Source organism: Staurois parvus, unplaced genomic scaffold (assembly GCF_062004578.1).
Source record: "Staurois parvus isolate SC_StPar_1 unplaced genomic scaffold, SC_StPar_1.0 ptg000025l, whole genome shotgun sequence".
NCBI lineage: Eukaryota > Metazoa > Chordata > Amphibia > Anura > Ranidae > Staurois > Staurois parvus.
This window is the reverse complement of record NW_028317821.1, coordinates 4767765-4783370: the sequence shown is the minus strand read 5'-3', so window position 1 is coordinate 4783370 and position 15606 is coordinate 4767765. Positions and strand designations below refer to the sequence as shown.

Genomic DNA, 15606 nt, shown 5'->3' with positions numbered 1-15606 from the left:
CGAGCCGGTAATCGGCTTTCCGCGGAGGGGACATGTACACAGATCATCAGGGCACTGATGATCAGTGTGGCCCCAGAAGTGCCACCTGTCAGTGTCCATCAGTGCCAGCAGTCAGTGCTCATCAGTGCCACATGCCTGTGCCCATCAGTGCCACATATCAGTGCTCATCTGAGCTGCCTTTCAATGTCACCCAGTAGTGCGCGTCAGTGCCGCCTATCAGTGCGCGTCAGTGCCATGTATCAGTGCTGCCTTTCAGTGCCCATCAGTGATGCCTGTCAATGCCCAACAGTGCAACCTACCAGTGTCTCCTCATCAGTGCCACCTATCGGTGTCCATGCGTACAGCCTATCAATGCCCATCACTGCAGCCTCATTAGCGCACATCAGTGGAGAAAAATTACTTATTTACAAAATTGTATAACAAAAACTTTCAAAATTTTCAGTGGTTTTTGGTTTGTTTACGAAAAAATAAAAATCCCAGAGGTGATTAAATACCACCAAAAGAAAGCTCTGTCTCAAAAAAATGATAAAAATTTCATATGGGTACAGTGTTGCATGACCGCGCAATTGTTATTCAAAATGTGACAGCGCTGAAAGCTGGAAAATGGCCTGGGCAGGAAGGGGGTATAAGTGCCCTGTAGGCTAGTGGTTAAGGACCAAGTTTGGGCCATACTTTTTCATAGTGACACTAAACTATAGTTACAAAAAAAATAAAACATTCTATTCAAGTATGTATTTCAGCTCAGCTAAGTACCTTCTATTGCTCCTAGCTTCCTCCAAATTGCTTTATCTTGCAGTTGTGATCTGACTTCCTCTTGGAGGTTGGCTACAGTTGTGGTCCCCAATGTATGTAGAACTTGGCCCCCTTCTCTTGCTTGCTCCTAAGATGGACTAGGGACCATGAAGTATAGGATTTGTAGTGTGCCCAGAGCAGTGCACATGACTGAAACCAACGAGTATTGCTCATTCCAAACAAACAGAAGTGCGGACATTACAATGTGGCCGAAAAATATAGAAAGAACCAATTTTTAAAAAAAACAGATTACAAGGCCATTAAATGGAAACTAAAGTCTCAATTTCCAAAAACGGTTAGCAGGTAGGCTCATTGCAGAAGAGACATGCAAGGTCTTTTCTGCAATAAAATAATCCAAACTGCCTGCTTGTAGTCTTGTTTATATTGCTCAGTGAGCTGTGCAAGTACAGTTCAATTTACATTCTCGCATAGATTCTGTGTGTCGGGATGACTGAACTCACGCACATGTGTAAAGTCATCCCGCGCTGGCCAATGAAGACTGTAGCTGCCCAGCACCCTGAAGAGGCTAGGCTAGCTTTTAGCGGCGAAGGATGGACAGTTGGAGAGGCAAGAATTCAGGACTTTAGTTACACCAAGTAGTGGATGTGTATGAATTATTTTTGGAAAATAAGGATATTGTTTAGCGTCACTTAAAAGGCAGGCACTTGCTCAGAGATTTTAGTCCTGGAGCCATATTTTACAAACCTTAAAATGCACATTTTAGGCCGGAAGATTAGTTAAACTCCCCAAACATATATTTTCTTAAAGCAGAGACCCTACAAATCAAAATGCTGGCAGTTGCAGTTTTTTGTCACATGAGATTAGCGGGATGGTTTATAAAGCCCATATAAAATTTAAGTTAATTTTAGTGCACACAAATTTAATAGATTACCCAACTGTTTCATGAAAAACAAAAGATGGAGGTTGTGCCGAGGAAATAGACACCCAACATGTCAAGCTTTAAAAGTGCGCACATCAGTGATACCCAAACCTGTCCATCTGCAGCATTTTAAAAACTCAAATAGGTCATCAGTTTCGACATACCCGTGAATGATGGCCCTAGAATAAATTGCTCTCACTCCAGCATGTGCAGCAATAAATAATGCGTAGGGCAACTGAGTTTATAGATGGCTCTGAACCAGGAACTGACATAATACATGCGCCCTCTGTCCCACCCAGAAACACCTGCCAAGATTGGCCCGGGTCTACTGGTGAGACAGCCAAGCTGACCAAAACAAACTATTTTCATTACATACTGAAGCACCTGCTGTGTGCACTAAAATGCACTGTAGTAGTATTAGCTACATAGAGTAAGCAGAGCTGTTCTGTTTGAGTGACTTCCTGTCTGTTAATGAACTAATCAGAGGCCATTTTGGGAGATGCCTTAACTTTTTATCAATTAATACAAGGCTTCCTCTAATTGGCGCAAGTGGAAATAGTGTAGTCATCAGTTTACCTCTCCTCTTTGGCCAGAGAAAGCCTTGTACTCATTAACAAAAATTACAAGGTTTCTCCTGAATGGCGGGGTTGCACTCAGGCCACCTGCATTTAGTCCCAGCAGCAGACGGAACTCACCTGTACTGCTGCAGAACACTTCACCCCATACTGTATGTACTAAAGTACATTGCAGCACACATAGTGGCTGCAATAATGTGTAATGGAAATAGTTTGTTTGGGCCATGTTGGTCCAAACTACCTACTCAAAGAGAAAGAAAACTGTGATTCTGATTTACATTAATGGTCTCTCTGCAGAATTGGAGCTTTTCAGTCAGCAGGGATAAAGAGCTTTGCTTGTTTAATTTCAGCTTGTGCTATTGAGCTTTGTAAACACACAATTGAGTGACTCAATAACAGAACATCTGTAATAAAGGTAACCACTTCTATTGTGATGAGAAAAACCCTTGAGAATTCCTTGTCACAAGATATGAAAACAAAATCAGTAGGTTTCAAAAATAAAATATACAATCCACTATAAACGCACTTTAAAGACCATCCAAATTTTGTTTCTGATAGACAAAGAACTGTTAAGAAAATTCTGTCAAGTTTTTATCTCTGTTAGTGACCTTACTGGGGCGATCTGCCTGTGACACTCATACAATAGAGAGAATGTTTGTTACAAATAGAAATAAAAACAAACATTGTTCTAATTCTTTACCACATTACTATTAAAACAAAAGAAGAAAAAACTCTGAGTGACACAGGTGGCAATAAAAGCCCAACCTGGTCTCTATTCCTTGATACTGAACCTGATGCCACACGTGGCCCTTTGGTAGTTGCTGTGTGGAACCTTCAGACCCTAATAATGGGAATTGAAGCACTGATTTGCAAAGGAGCAATACTGGCAGTGTTCTCTAGCATGTTCACAGTCTCTGACAGTCTCCTGCAGCAGGTTTTCAGTCTCCATCAATACCCACAATCTCTGTCCATCCCCTCTATGAAGTCTGCAGTCTCTAAAAGCAGTGTTTCGCAACCCTTTTCCATTCAGGGTATTTTCAGTCTAGAGGCAGCCCAGCCTAAGACTTGGTTCAGATTACTGTGCAACGAGGAATGCAAACAAAAATCGCAAGTGTTTCCAACTCACTTCTTTAGCAGATGCACAGGGTGTCATTAATTTGTATTGATACCCCCACATATTGGCAAAATGCAGTGGGTTTTCAGAGTGGCACAACTAAAAAAAAACCAAACAAATACACAACAGGGTTAGGGACATCTTTCCCTTTGTTTCTGCGGGCGTGAAAACCGACTTAAATGAATAGTCTGCCCTACAACCAGCTGCAAAGATGTGAACCAAGGTTTTGTTGACATGTGAGGTTGGGGGACAGTACAACCAAGTGGTTGAGCTTCGTTTCTACCATCCCCAACTGCTCCCCCCTTTAGCTGCAGTGAGAACAGTGAGGGAAGTATACATATAAAAACAGAAAAGATACGAGCGCTGGATAAAAAACCCAAAAAGCGACTAGCATGAAAGGCAAACACCAGGAGCCTCAAAAGTTTGATACAGGGAAGTATACATGCTTTGGCTGTGGCTGGAAGTATACCCTCAGGTGAATGAAGGGGAGACAGCGTGCCCAGCTCACTGTACAGGGGCAAACAGGCAGAAGGGTCATTTTAATGTGGAAGAAACAAAGCAGGGCTCTTCTGCATTAAAAATCAAGTCTGTTGACTCATTTTTGTTGTGACCATAAACTTTCACTTTAAGAACTTTCGACCAGAAGTGTTAAAGAACATTCCACCAATACAGACAACAGCCTAACACCATAGGCTAAAAACATTTAACCAGAAGAGGACAAAAGTACAAAGTGTGTGGAAATTGCTTTCCTAACAACAACAACAACAACAACAGTGTAATGGATCCGCTACTCTAAAGAGTGAACAGTTATACAGAATTGATACAATATTGCAGAGATGGAACTCCAATGTTTACCTTCGGTGATTTGTTGTTCAAGATAGACTTGCCAAACAAATGGAGCATTGTATCAATTCTGTATAGTATTTCACACTGAAGTTGCTGAGCACAGGAATGCACACAGTACAAATGTCTCCCTCAAATTATTTCCTCTTTTGGACAAATGTTTATCCCATAGGGGGAGATTTGCTAAAACTGCAGCACTCAGAATCTGGTGCAGCTGTGCACAGTAGTCCATTAGCTTCTAACTACAGCTTGTTCAACTAACAACTATAAAACCTGGAAGCTGATTAGTTTCTATGCAGAGCAGCATCAGATTTTCACTCTCCAGTTTTAGTAACTCCCCTCCTTATAGTGTTAGGCTATTTTCTCTATTGGTCAAATGTCATTCAACTCTTCTAGTCAATTGTTCTTAAGGCTTTATTCTCTGAGGAACGAAGATTGGGGAAGGTTACATTTGTCCTGAGAAAGTCAACACATAGAAACTGACATTTCACAGATTGTTTGAGATTTTTGTGTGGATGCAAAGCAATTAAAAAAAAAAAACAACAAAATAAAAAACAGACTCTTCGGTGCGATGCTTGACTTCAATTTAAAGTGGAATTCCAGGCTATTACTAAGTATGCTTAAACCTGCTCCCACCTCCTAAACCCTATTCTAACTACCCTGTTAAAGGAAGTTGCTTATACACTTACCTATTCTGAGCACTTCATTTTGGTCATGTGATCCACTCAGTGGCTGATTTTAGGGGAGAGGAGAGAGTAGCAACAACCAGGATTGAAAAAACAAAAACAAAAAAACAAAAAAAAACAAAACAAAACAAAAAAAACACTCCTTACCTGTTCTCCCATCCACATATTCAAGGTCATTGGGGGAATCCTCTACACTGTCTTTCTTTGTATTTGGACAGTGGGAGGACTTCCCCGCTGTCAGAATACACTATAGCCTGCAGCGCTCATTGAACGGGGGAAAATCCAACAGGGCAGTTGTACCACAGTACCCATGCCTGGATCGAAACTCTTCTGGTACCTGCTGAACTGGCAGAATTTTGATCCATGTATGGCCAGCTTTTGTAAGCTTGGAATTCCACTTTAACTCATATCTAAAACAACCACATTTACTTTTAATTTAACTCAAATCAACCTAATTATAGAACAGCCCTCCACTGCTACACGGCCAACACATGCAGAGCAGAATATTTACCAGCCATCTCCAGTACTGTAAATCTAGACTGTTTCCACATTCTCTAGTAAATAAATCTCCCATAATAACAAAAGACAAAGCCAAGTTGAATGGTAATATAATAATATGCTCACACTATATTTATGACAAACGCCTGCTGAAAAATCATTCCACTGCCCTCTGCATGATAACATGACCTACAATCCTCAGTAACATGAGACTATTAACAGCTAATCTCAAATAGTGGTAGTGGTAGTCCCAACATGCACCAAAGCAATGAGGGAAAAAAGGAACAATACTTAATTGCTGACATCTGTCTTGAAACAATCACCACATGTTCAAGAGAGTACACTGATTTTTTTTTATTGTTTTTTTTTTGTTCACCAAATATGAAATAATGACCACAGCCAGTCATCATGCAAACGTAAAGTGAACCTGTGCCCAGACTACGCACACTAATGAAGTTACATATTTTGAACTTGCAGCAACAGCCCTCATTCACCTCTATAGTTCTAGACACTGTGGAGAAATTAATCTTCAAAATTGACAACCGAGGCACTGAAATCTTCAGGCCCCTTTACTTTATATTGCACCAGAATTATGGCAGAGTGACAGCCCTCTGATCAACAATCATCAGGTGTTTAAGCTTTTAAAAACTAACTGAACCCAATTGAGTTTTTGCTGTTATTTTTTATAATGATTTACTTCACAGTACAAGCAGCTAGAGGTCGGGGATGACTTGTTTGAAACCTTTTAGTGCTTGTGAAAAATAGGAAAATACTTTAACTACTTGATATTCACATATGTTAAATCCAGCATTTTTGCAAGAAATGTATTAGAACCCCAAACGATTATATATTTTCTAAAAGCAGAGGTTCTGTAGATTAAAGTGGTGCAACTTCTTTTTATGTTGCACGATATTTGCGCAGCTATTAAAACGAATATTTTCAGGGAAAAAAAAAATACACCAAAACAAAATTTTAGTGCAAACAAATATAATACTCAATTCTCTGGTATCTGGCAAAATATAAAAGTTGGGAATATGTTCAGTATATAGAGAACAAACATGTCAAGCCTTAAAACTGCATGTACCTATGAAATGGAGAAAAACTAGGGTACCCAATATTGTCCATATGCTATGCTTTAAAACCCTTCATGGGTTATCAATTTAAAAGGTCAACCAAGAATTATGGCCCTAGAAGTTTTGCTTTCACATCTGCGTTCATGGTGATACCTCACATATATTGCTTCAGTTGCGGTTTACATACATTAAGATGCTTTTAAATTTTATTGTTTTTATTTAACACTTTTTCTCCATTTCACTTTATAGCAACTAGAAGGAAGCCAATGTGATAGCATGAGGAGATGACCGGTCCTCTTTATAGAGACATCAATTAGACCCCCAATGTCTTCCCTGCAACCTACTGCAGCTAATCAAGAACAGATCGTCCTGAAGCTACACATAAAGCTCATGGCTTAAGACTTCATTACTTGCAGAGAAGATCAGGGAAAGGATGTCCCTCTATCTCCTCTTGCCCTCACTTTTATGGCAGTTTACTGCAATCCCAGGCTCCATGGAGGAACAGGAAAACCTAGGAACCCCTACGATCAGCAGCAAGAGGTTGGGATGCCGCACTCTCACTACTGTGAAAGTGATCAGGCAGCTGTAGAGCCAGCCAAATCACTTTTACAAAGCATTTAACTGATAGCTAAAAAAAAAAAAAAAAAAAAAAAAAAAAAAATATAATAATAATAATAATAATAATAATAATAATAAGGATACCAGCTTTGAGCTTGCTGGGTGGTTTATGAACAACAGAAAAGAGAGTGGTTATTGTCCGCAGTCTATGTACAGGTGCACTTTGAAAACAGATATGGCAGGCATGCACAGATCACTGCAATCTATCAGAATTGCATGCATTTTTACCAACTTAGAAAGTAATTAATGTACTGGACAAATTCTTTACACATAGGCAGTGTCCTTTCTTGATCATTTATAGAACAAATAATTCTATACTTGTTTGTCTCAATCACACGTACATGTACCTGCAGTAGTACGCATTCCCAGCACAAAAGACAAAATAACGTGTGTGGCTCCTAAGTGACCCAAGAGTTGAAAAGACTCATTTACCTGTAACAAAATGGTAAGGACTGCTGCACGCCTCAGGGTCTGGATGATCAGGCAGTGGCTGGGAGAAAGACAGATAAGCATGAGAGGCACAGGGAAAGTCTTAGTTCCATACAGAAAACATGAAATAAATATTAAAACTTCAATCTGTGCAAAAAAAAAAAAAAAAAAAAAAAAAAAAAAGAAGGACCGACATACTAATCTAGTGACTACTTTATTCCCCACCGAGCTTAACAAAGCGTGCCAATTAGACAGTACATATGAAGTCGGCACTCCTAATCTGCATATTTGTTCCAGGTCAGTGCCTAAGGAGGAACTTCACTCGGCTATCCGAAAATAAACGTCAACAGCTACAAGTACTGTAGCTGCTAACTTAAAAAAACAAAAAAACCTCATGAAGTCCAGCACAGTGTTCCTTGCACCTGAGGTCTTTAAAAGTTGTTTTTTTTTTTAACCCCCACTGTCCTTTAGGGTTCAGGAGTCACTTCCTGGTCACTCAACTGGCCCCACCGCTGCTCATGTGTAAAATTGCCTTACTAGGGGGGACTGTCCTGAAGTCTCCTGGATGTGTAACATGTATACCAGGAGGCTTGGGGGGGGGGGGGGGGGGTTATACAACAAATGCAAACGACTTAAAGGGAGAGGAATTGAATGATGCTATATACTTGGATCATGCTAATCCAGCAACTAGACTATTCCAAGTACATAGCATTTTAAGAAGGGGGAATCGCCATATAAAAGTCTCTATATCTTCCTCTGTACAGGGTTACTTTTGGCTACTCCTTTGCCACGTTTGTTTTGCAGCAAAGCACATCTTCTGTACCCTTAAAAAAAAAATGCACAAAGATCTGAGAATGCAGTCTAACAGGAAAGCATTGGATAACTAAATAGCAGAAAAAAAAAAAAAATAAAACAAAAAAAAATAGGAGTGGGGGGGGGCAAATAGAATGTTTTTTTGCAGATATTAAAACATTCTAACTCCTCGTCTCCACCGATCTAATGAAAAAAGGACTGCAGAGCCCGGTCATTACAAAATGTGCAGCATGTAGAACTTTGCTCTCTGACCAGTTTTCACGCCACGTTCAGCGGAAGCACAGGATTCATTTCCTGCTGAGTACTGTTGTACTCTAGCTAATCCTATCCACAATTAAATCCTTTTTTTGTTGATGACAAAAACTGTAACCAAGCAGTGACAAGCCTGAAACATTACAATGTGCAGTGGGCTCTGCTTGTAGTAAACCAGTCTAGAAAACTCCATCAGCAAGGTTCTGCACCAAGAACCCACTTAGGAAATCTGCTGCCACACAGGCCAAAGTGCCAAAGTCTGCAGTAGGAGTGCTTCTATAAACTAGACCAGGTGCACAAAGGCAATATTCTAGACTCATTTGCACCAAACCGCATGCTAAAAAGCATGCCCACAGCATACGTTGGGAAAGGGCATTGCAATGTGTTACAACACATCACCCTTTTTTTTTTCTTAAATCTACTGAAGTGTCGTATGGAATGGGCAGCTTGCACATCTAGAAAGGCATCATCATTGCTGAAAAATATATCTAGGTTTTAGAACAGCATATGCTCCCATCCATATGTGTTTTTCAGAGAAGGCCTTGCATATTTCAAAAGGACAATGCTAAACTGCATTCTGCATCTATGAAAACAGCATGGCTTCGTAGTAGAGTCCAGGTGCTTAATTGTCCTTCCTGCAGTCCAAACCTTTCACCGATTAAAAAATATTTGGTGCATCTTGAAACAAAAAAATGCAACAAAGAAGACACAGGACTGTTGAGTTAGAATCCTATATCGAGCTTGAATGGGACAACATTCCTCTCACAAAACTCCAGCAACTGGTCTCCTTAGTTCCCAGACGTTTACAGAGTATTGTTAAAAGAGCGAATGCTACACCATGGTAAACAAGGTCCCAGCTTTTTTAAGACATGTTGCTGCCATAAATTTAAAAAATTACCTTATTTTGTTTCGTACATGCTCAGTTTAACTAGTTCCCGCCTGGCCAACAGCAGACTTCCGGCTGGTTGGACCTTTCCCTCTTCTGGGTGGACATGATTTGACCTCCTCCCAGTCACGCCGCTCAGGTGCGCCCTCGGGGGCATGCAGCATGGTGAGTTGTGTCCCTCAGACACAGATCATCACAGATCAGGATAAAGAGCCAAGGACGTTGGCACTTTTCACATGTAAACAAATGCCATTGGCTCCCGCTGCTATGATACAAATGTTATGGAGTTGCAGTTCAGTGAGTAAAATAAGTATTTGATCCCCTACCACACAGATTAGTCCTGTCAATTTAAGAAGGTGCTCCTAACGAAAACTCATGTATAAAAAACACCTGTCCACAGAATCTTTTTTTCTATTCAAACCTCACCATCATTGGAAAATGACCAAAGGGCCGTCAAAGGACGTCAGGGACAAGATTGTAGACCTGCACAAGGCTGGAATGGGCTACAAGACTATCAGCAAGAAACTTGGTAAGAAGGTGGCAACTGTTGGAGCGATTATTCACAAATGGAAGAAATACAAAATAACCATCAATCGCCCTTGGTCTGGAGCTCCATGCAAGATTACTCCTCATGGGGTAAGGATGGTCATGAGAAAAGAGAGGAACCAGCCTAGAACTACAAGGGAGGAGCTTGTGAATGATCTCAAGGCAGTTGGGACCACAGTCACTAAACAAACCATTGGTAACAAAATACGCCACTATGGATTGAAATTCTGAAGCACCTGCAAGGTCTCCCTCAAGAAGGCACATGTACAAGCATGTCTAAAGTTTGCCAATGAACATCTAAAAGATTCAAAGAAAGATTGGGAGAAAGTGCTGTGGTCAGATGAGATCAAAATTGAGCTGTTTGGCACTAAATCGACTCGCCATGTTTGGAGGAAGAAAAATGCTGACTATGAACCTAAGAACAGCATCCCTACAGTCAAGCATGGAGGTAGAAACAAAGGAGTTGCTCAAGAATAAACGCGTTGAGATCATTGTGTGGCCTAGCCAGTCTCCAGACCTTAATCCTATGGAAAATTTACAGAGGGAGCTGAAATGTTGAGTTGCCAAAAAAACCTTAAAGGCTTTAGAGAAGATCTGTAAAGAAGAGTGGACCAAAATCCCTCCCAAGATGTGTGCAAACCTGGTAACCAACTGCAAGAAAACATCTTACCTCTGTGCTTGCCAACAAGGGTTTCTCCACCAAGTACATGTCTTGCTTGGGGATCAAATAATTATTTTACTCACTGAACAGCAACTCAGTTTACTACATTTGTATCATATGTTTTTAATAGATTTTTTGGTTGATATTCTGTCTATCATTTAAAATACACCTATGATAAAAAATTATAGGCCCTTCATTTCTTGCACAGTACAGGTTTACGTGAGCTTTTGCACATAAACTCCTTTCCTCCCCTTGTTCAGCCCAGAAAATAAATGTCTGAAACTTAACACGAGTCCAAAAACCCTTGCACAAAGATTGCAAAAAAAAAAAAAAAGGGGACCAAAAAAATTGCTTCAAAATCACTAGGATTATGCTCTGCTCAGGTGTGACAGCAGGTGAATATCACTTCCTCTTTATTCTTTTAAATGACAGTCTTTTTAAAAGCATACAAAATTATGTTTACCACCCTTTAACCACCACAATACCAGACACTTTCACCCCCTTCCTGCACAGGCCATTTTTAAGTTTTCAGGGCTGTTAGAATTTGAATGACAATTACTCAGTCATGCAATACTGTACCCAAAGGAAAATGTTATCATTTGCAACTTTTTTTTGGTGGCATTTAATCACCACTGGGTTTTTGTTTGGCAGCCGAACAAGCTGCTGATTAGACCTTTACTTTTAATTCACAATGGAACAAACACCATTGGTGGTCCAGTCCGCTTCTGGTCTGTTCACGTTATTGCCAGTCAAGCCCTGATGAAGGGGGCGCTTAAACCCCCGAAACACGTTGGCTACTTCTCAAACTATACCCGACTTTTAAAGGGAATAAAGTTTTCTCTATACCTCTTAACAGTGGTTGGCACTTCAATTTCAACTCTTCTTACAATAAACAAACCAGGGCTAGTACATGTTGTGGCTGCAATGCTTTGCTTCATGGCTTTGGCAGGAATCATATCCCCTGTACTCCCGATGATCATAACCCATTCAAGTGAATGGGATTGCTTGTCGGGGTACAAGGGGTTAAAGCAGGTGATGAGGAAGCAATACAACACAGTTAACTATATCCAGGCTTGGAAATCTGCCCTCATCCCCAGCTAACTGCTGTGTGTATGGCTACATGCAAACAGCAGCAGCCACTGCCAGCCAGTCATTGGTTTAAATAGGCGGAGCGTCCACTGCTGATCGCGTAATATGGTCATTCCAGCAGTAAGAATCCACAATTTCTTGCCTCAGGAATCCAGCGGCCACACCAACCTGGCTGTGTGAAAGGGGCCTAACTGGTGTGGTGGTGATCAGGGTCACTGCAACTGGTGCGGCTGTAATTTAGGACAGTGGGTGGCATCGTGTGTGCACTGCCGATGAGCCGGCTGTGCTGCGATTAGACAGCACAAACCGATCAGCGGTCAGCCAATAGATGACCACTGACACCCACTGATTGGCGAGGAGAAAGAAGAGCTCTGCCTATTTACACAAGGCAGAGCTCTGTCCTGTCAGTGGAGTTGTGCTTGATTTTGTTTCTCTGCAAAACAGGGAAAAAAATCCAGCACATCCCTTAGTGAAAGCATCTGAAAGTACACACAAAAACACTGGCTAGGCACACATTTGACCTTTTAATCACTCTAAATGTTTAACCCCTTTCCAGCCAGTTTCAGTGCATATTTTTAGCACTGATCACTGTATTAGTGTCACTAGTTACTAGTATAAAAAAATAAATAAAAATTTCCGTACATTTAACAGTTTGTAGACAATATAACGTTCGTGTAAACCAAACAATATTAACTGGGAATATTTTTACCAAAAGTATGTAGCAGAATACATATTGGTCTAAATGTATGAAGAAATTTGATCTTTTAATTTTTTTAATTGGATATAAGTTTTATAGCAGAAAGTAAAAAATATTTTTTGTTTTTCAAAATTTTCTTTTTAAAAAAAGAAAACAAAAACCCAATGGTGATCAAATACCACCAAAAGAAAGCTCTATTTGTGGGAAAATAATAATATAAATTTTATGTACAGCATTGCATGTCCACGCAAATGTCAGTTCAAGTAGTGCAGTGCCCCTTTTGCTGTAGTAAGAGGTATGTGCTTATGCTGCTGGCAACCTGAGGGGGTTTTGTTGTGAGAATTTATTTAACCCCCCCTTCTCCCAGTCTATCATGAATGCTGCTGCCAGACTTATCCACCTAACTGCTCAAATCAAAGTACAAAGCCTTCCGAACTCATCAAGATATCACCCAAACCGTACTCTTCACGCCTCCCAAGACCTCCTGCTCTCTACCTGCTTTGACTTCTTTCAATGATTACCTCAGGATTTCGCCAGAGCCTCTCCCTTCCTCTGAAACTCCCTACCCTAATCTGTCTGGCTATCCCCTACTCTGTTCACCTTTAGGTGATCTTGGAAAATCATCTCTTCCTGGAAGCTTATCCTGTCTCCACCTAAAAATGAAACCTTTTTACCTGCTCCATCAATTGATCCACACACAGTTATCACCTTCTGCATCACTTGCCCATATATTTTACATGGTAAGCTCTCATGAGCAGGGACATTCTAACTAGGGCTGAAATAACTGATCAAACCTGTCAAAACTGATTACAATCAGTAAAAAAATAGTTGTCAACTATCTTCATCATCGATAGTTGGGCAGTACACTGTCCAGACATGTCAGTAAGTGCCTGAGAACTTGTGAATGTGTGAGGAGCAACACCTCATGGGACATATAGTCCTGGGCAGGAGAAGGAAGGTGTTAAGTGATTCTAAAGGATGAAGGTGTTTAAAGTGATAAGGTCGTTGTTTGTTATCTTTAAGAAGAAAAAAAAATGTCATACTTACCTGCTCTGTGCAGTGGTTTTGCACAGAGCAGCCCAAATCCTCTTCTCGGGTCTCCCGCTCGCACTCCTGGCCCCTCCCTCCTGTCAGGTGCCCCCATAGCAAACCACTCCCAAGCTATGGCTCTGCATGTCCCCCCCCTTCCTCTCCTGATTGGCTCACTGGTTGTGACTGACAGCAGCGGGAGCCGATGGCTTCTGCTGCTGTCTCAGACAATCAGGATTGAAGCTTCCCCGGGAACCAAGGCTCTTGTCGACATCGCTGGATTAAGAGGGGGCTAAGGAGAGTGTTGGAGGGGCTGCTACACACACAAAGGATTTTTACCTTCATGCATAGAATCACTTTAAAGGGTCTGTGCAGGGAAGATCAGTATCTGAAGCTAGAGAAGCTGAAGGCTTAAATTTAAGTAGCAGTATGGGATGGCTTTTTCTTTCAAAATCATACTTACCTAGGTGGATACAGCACCAGTTCGATGCTGCATCTGCCCCCTGCCGGCTCTAAGTGTGAGAACTGTCAGTCACCTGTCTGCTCTGCCAACTCGCCCCTACGCTCACTGGAGCTATGGGCTGTGAAGGGGACGGGAGTGGCTGGCTCAGCCTCTTAGCAGATCATGGAAAGGCTGAGAAAGGTGCTGCTCCAGACTCTGGGGTGGATCCTGACTTTAAAGTTAGGATCATTCCCCAGCCTGGACTGGCTGAGTGACATCAGCGGTCTTCAGCCTGCTGTCAGCTGAAAATGGATGACAGGAGTGCAGAACAAACTCTACTCCTGTGATCCACAGGAGAAGTACAGCCAAAAGAGCTTTGGCTGTACTTCTCCTTTAATGTAAAAGTTTACCAGTATTGTGCTTTATAATTAAAAATGACTATATCTATGCTAAAAAGTCTCAGCCGTTAGTCCTACTTTAATATAAAAAAAGATTTATATCCCCCCCACCCCACATGTCACTCCCAGGTAAAAGAACCTGTATATCCTACCTTTGGGTGGATATATACAGTCAGGTCCATAAATATTGGGACATCGACACAATTCTAACATTTTTGGCTCTATACACCACCGCTTCACAGTGCAGATGGACAATGACCCAAAGCATACTGCAAAAGCAACCAAAGAGGTTTTTAAGGGAAAGAAGTGGAATGTTATGCAATGGCCAAGTCAATCACCTGACCTGAATCCGATTGAGCATGCATTTCACTTGCTGAAGACAAAACTGAAGGGAAAATGCCCCAAGAACAAGCAGGAACTGAAGACAGTTGCAGTAGAGGCCTGGCAGAGCATCCCCAGGGATGAAACCCAGCGTCTGGTGATGTCTATGCGTTCCAGACTTCAGGCTGTAATTGACTGCAAAGGATTTGCAACCAAGTATTACAAAGTGAAAGTTTGATTTATGATTATTATTCTGTCCCATTACTTTTGGTCCCTTAACAAGTGGGAGGCACATATGCAAACTGTTGTAATTCCTACACCGTTCACCTGATTTGGATGTAAATACCCTCAAATTGAAGCGGACAGTCTGCAGTTAAAGCACATCATGTTCGTTTCATTTCAAATTCATTGTGGTGGTGTATAGAGCCAAAAATGTTAGAATTGTGTCCATGTCCCAATATTTATGGACCTGACTGTATATGTACTCCACAAAAGAAAAAAAAATTCCAAATATGGGAGAGGAAAAGCGGAAGTTCCACTTAATTTTTTTTTCATTATTCTACACTCAGTTCACCATAATGACAAAAAGAAAAAACAGAGTTTTAGAAAGGTTTTTGATTTTTTTTTTTTTTTTTAAAGAAAAAGCTGAAATATCACATGTACTTATGTATTCAGACCTTTTAGGCTCCATACATACTAGCATTTTTTATTTAAGCCCCTAGAAGCTGTTATCAGCATTTTTTTTCTGATCCTCAAAGCTAAAGAGTGTTATCCTATGTGTCCATGCACACTATTTTAGTGCTAGTAACGTTCAAGCTTTAGCATTTAGGAGTAGGAAAAAAAAAAAAAAAGAAGATAGGATCTGGAGAGTTTTTGGGAGCCCTTTTCCAGCAGAAAAAAACCCGCTAAACGCTCCCAACAAAGTTTCATCCAGCCTTTTGTCTAGAGCTTTTTGAGCTTATAA

At 40.9% G+C, this 15606-nt stretch overlaps 1 protein-coding gene across 2 annotated transcripts in view; it reads right to left on the bottom strand.

Moving 5' to 3' along the window:
- Window positions 1–15606, bottom strand: part of FAM53C (family with sequence similarity 53 member C) — a 49338-nt gene that overhangs the window by 19890 nt on the left and 13842 nt on the right. For both annotated transcript variants that reach the window (XM_089694034.1, XM_089694028.1), the window contains one exon: window positions 7512–7569. In XM_089694034.1, the coding sequence (XP_089550160.1) occupies window positions 7512–7569 (58 nt within the window). The remainder of the gene's footprint in view (window positions 1–7511; window positions 7570–15606) is intronic.